The sequence below is a fragment of the Eimeria mitis genome, genomic scaffold, assembly GCF_000499745.2.
Source record: "Eimeria mitis Houghton genomic scaffold, Emh_scaff5621, whole genome shotgun sequence".
Lineage (NCBI taxonomy): Eukaryota > Apicomplexa > Conoidasida > Eucoccidiorida > Eimeriidae > Eimeria > Eimeria mitis.
In genome coordinates, this window is record NW_013573886.1 from 1 (window position 1) to 3,222 (window position 3,222).

The 3,222-nt window shown below is 44.1% G+C and overlaps 1 protein-coding gene across 1 annotated transcript; it reads left to right on the forward strand.

Moving 5' to 3' along the window:
• Nucleotides 1–1,228: 1,228 nt before the first annotated feature.
• On the forward strand, nt 1,229–2,839 carry EMH_0083200 (uncharacterized protein; the record flags this gene model as incomplete). Its single annotated transcript, XM_013500615.1, has 2 exons — nt 1,229–2,026; nt 2,633–2,839. The coding sequence occupies 2 exons, from the start codon at nt 1,229–1,231 to the stop codon at nt 2,837–2,839; spliced, it is 1,005 nt and encodes a 334-aa protein (XP_013356069.1).
• Between the last annotated feature and the right edge of the window lie 383 nt (nt 2,840–3,222).

Here is a 3,222-nt window from a genome sequence, read left to right on the forward strand (position 1 = left end):
GCTGCTGCAGCAGCAGCAGCAGCAGCAGCAGCAGCAGCAGCAACAGCAGCAGCAGCAGCAGCAGCAGCAGGAGCAGCAGGAGAATATGAATACCTGAAGGGTCATCTTCAATCTATCAAGAGGATAAACAATAGTTTTAGCAAAAGTGCCAGCAATAGAACCACGAAGAAACTGACAAACTACACAAAGAGGTGAACTGAGGTGTATAGACACCTCAGAATTTGAATTTGAATTTGAATTTGAATTTTTTTTCTGAGGATGAATGAAACTTGTTGAAACAACCATTTTCACCGAAATTCAAGAAAAACATTTCTCTTTTTTTTTATAAAAATTTTTTTTATTTTTATTTTTCTTTTCATATATTCATAAAAATACTTTCATACAACATTCTAAACTCTTATATATATATATTATATACCCACGCCGTTCAACCCAGAGCGGGCTGAAACAAACAAACCGAAACCCATACAAACGGAACACAAATATTATACTTCATTCTTTTGCAAATAAAATAAATTTATTTTATAAAAACAAAACAACTTGAAACCCATCAAAATTCATAATTTTAATTCATAGAAACAGAAGATCGCTGGGGCCCCAAGGGGGGCCCCGGGGCCCCCCTCTTCTCGCCGCCATCTGTTCAGCTTTCCTTCTGCAGCTTCGGTTATATATGGATAAATTTTGCGGTAAGCTTGGAATATAAATGTTTATTTATTGTTATTTATGATTATAATTTAAAAAAAATACTCAAATTTATTCAATTCACCGCAGAAACCGCCTAATCGATGCACAACCACGAACCTGCAAAGCCGCAGTAACCGTTCTGCTTCCTGTTCAGGTTTCGTGCGTTTCTTAGTATTTGCTTTCTTTATTTAAATTAAAACTCCTTATTTATTATTTTATTTTGTTTTCTTCTTTTTATTTCTCTATATTCTCTAGGATTCCCCTGACTTTGTTACCGTCTACACCACCCAGCCACCCACCGCCCGCCTCGTTGATTGCGGCACTTGATCGACAGCAGCAGCAGCAAATGCATTCATTCGTTCTTTTTCACTTTCCCCAGCATAAATCCTCACAATAACTGCAACAGCAGCAGCAGCAGCGGCAGCAGCAGCAGCAGCAGCAACAGCAGCAGCGTCAGCGGTATCCGATGCTTGTGCGCATGGTTTCTTGAGGTGCATGTACACCTGAGAGCTGCGTATACACCGCAGCTGGAGCCAATACAACGATGGGGGGCCATGGGGGCCTCAATATATTACCCCAGAAACGATGGCATGTGTATAGAGATGATAATAAGCTGCGGGTGCTGCGCGATGAAGCAGAGTTCAGAGCAGCAGTAGAAGCATCCCGGCAGCAGCAGCAAAAAACAGCAATGACAGATGCTTTCGTTTTGTTTAAACGGCGGAAACTTGATGCAGAAACTCCAGCAGCAGCAGCAGCAGCAGCAGCAGCAGCACCAGCAGCAGCAGCAGCAGCAGCAGCTTGCGGTTCTTCTTCTATATTTGAGCAGCAGCAACACGTTGTCTCTGGTGCTTCCTCCTCGCGGCCCCCTTCAAGAGTATGGGGAGCAGCAGATCGGGCTGCTGCAGCTGCAGCAGCAGCAGCACCTTCTGCTGCTACTGCAGCAGCAGCAGGTTCAGCAGCAGCAGCAGAAGATGCAGCAGCAGCAAGTCGAGGTGCAGCAGCAGGAGCAATGTTTGACGCTGGTGTGATAGCAATTGAAGGTTTATGGTCTGCTGCTGGTTCGCAGCAGCAGCAGCAGCAGCAGCAGCAGCAGCAGCCTGTACTGGCGCGTCAGCTGCCTATACACCCGAAAGGTAAAGTTGATGCATTAGGACAAAGAAAAGGAAGGAGAGATCATATAAATTTTTTTGCAGCAGAAGAAGAAGAAATGCAGAAAAAGGAGAAACAAAGAAAGAAATATCTGCTGCAAGCTGGATACAACAGCAGCAGCAGCAGCAGCAGCAGCAGCAGCAGCAGCAGCAGCAGCAGCAGCAAAGGGGATTTTGCTGCTATGCATGCAGAAGTAAAACAAAATATGTGGTATCTAAGAGAACTACCAACAAATAAAAACCAAAGAGAAGAAAACAATTTATTATTATATAATAAAAATAAAAAAAATAATAATGATATACATCAGCAGCAGGTAGAAGCTGCTGCTGCTGCAGCCAAACAAAGAATGCTGCAACAGCAGCAGCAGCAACAGCAGCAGCAGCAGCAGCAGCAGCAGCAGCAAGGAAATTTTTTTATTATAAAAACTTCACCAGAGGGGCCTAAAAGAAAAAAAAGAAGAAAAGAAGAAGAGTGCGTTACAGTTGAATCAGACTCCGATAGCTGCTGCTGCAGCAGCAGCAGCAGCAGCAGCAGCAGCAGCAGCAGCAGCAGCAGCAGCAGCGGGAGCGACAGCGATGTGTGTATAATAGGTGAGAAGAATACTAATAATAATAACAGCAGCAGCAAACCACAAAAAAATAAAAATAAAAAAAAAAAGAAAAAAACAAAAACAAAAAAAATTAAAATTAAAAAAAAAATTATTAAACAACTCAGCAGGAAATGGATGCTGCAGGCATTACAGTGTCAAACATAAAATAACAAATTGCTGCTGCTGCTGCTGCTGCTGCTGCTGCTGCAGTTGCTGCTGCTGTTGCTGCTGCAGCAGCTGGTGCCAATGCTGGCTCAGCAGCAGCATCAGCTGCTGCAGCAGGAGGAACGGAAAAAACAGCAGCAGCTGCAGCAGCAGCAACAGCAGCTGCAATGTGCAGCAGCTGCTGCAGCAGCAACAGCACCAGCTGCAGCAGCTGCAGCAGCTGCTGCAGCAGCTGCAATGTGCAACAGCTGAAGAACCCCTTGGGGTGTATAATATCCGCTTTTTATTTTTTTTGTTTGCTTCTACCTCTCTGTTTCAGTCTTACGGTCTGCAGCAGCAGCAGCAGCAGCAGCAGCAGTGGCAGCAGCAGTGGCAGCAGCAGCAGCAGTTGCCCCCGTGCTGCAGCAGCAGCAGCAGCAGCAGCAGCAGCAGCAGCAGACCGCCTCCTCTCTATACAGGGCGACGACTCGATTTGTTTTGTTTTTTTATTTCTTTTTGCTTCCACTGCCACGGCTAAACTTCATATGTAGCTAGCTAGCTAGATATAGCTAGCTAGCTAGATAGCTAGCTAGCTAGATACCTATATATATATATATATACATATATATATATATATATATATATATATATATATA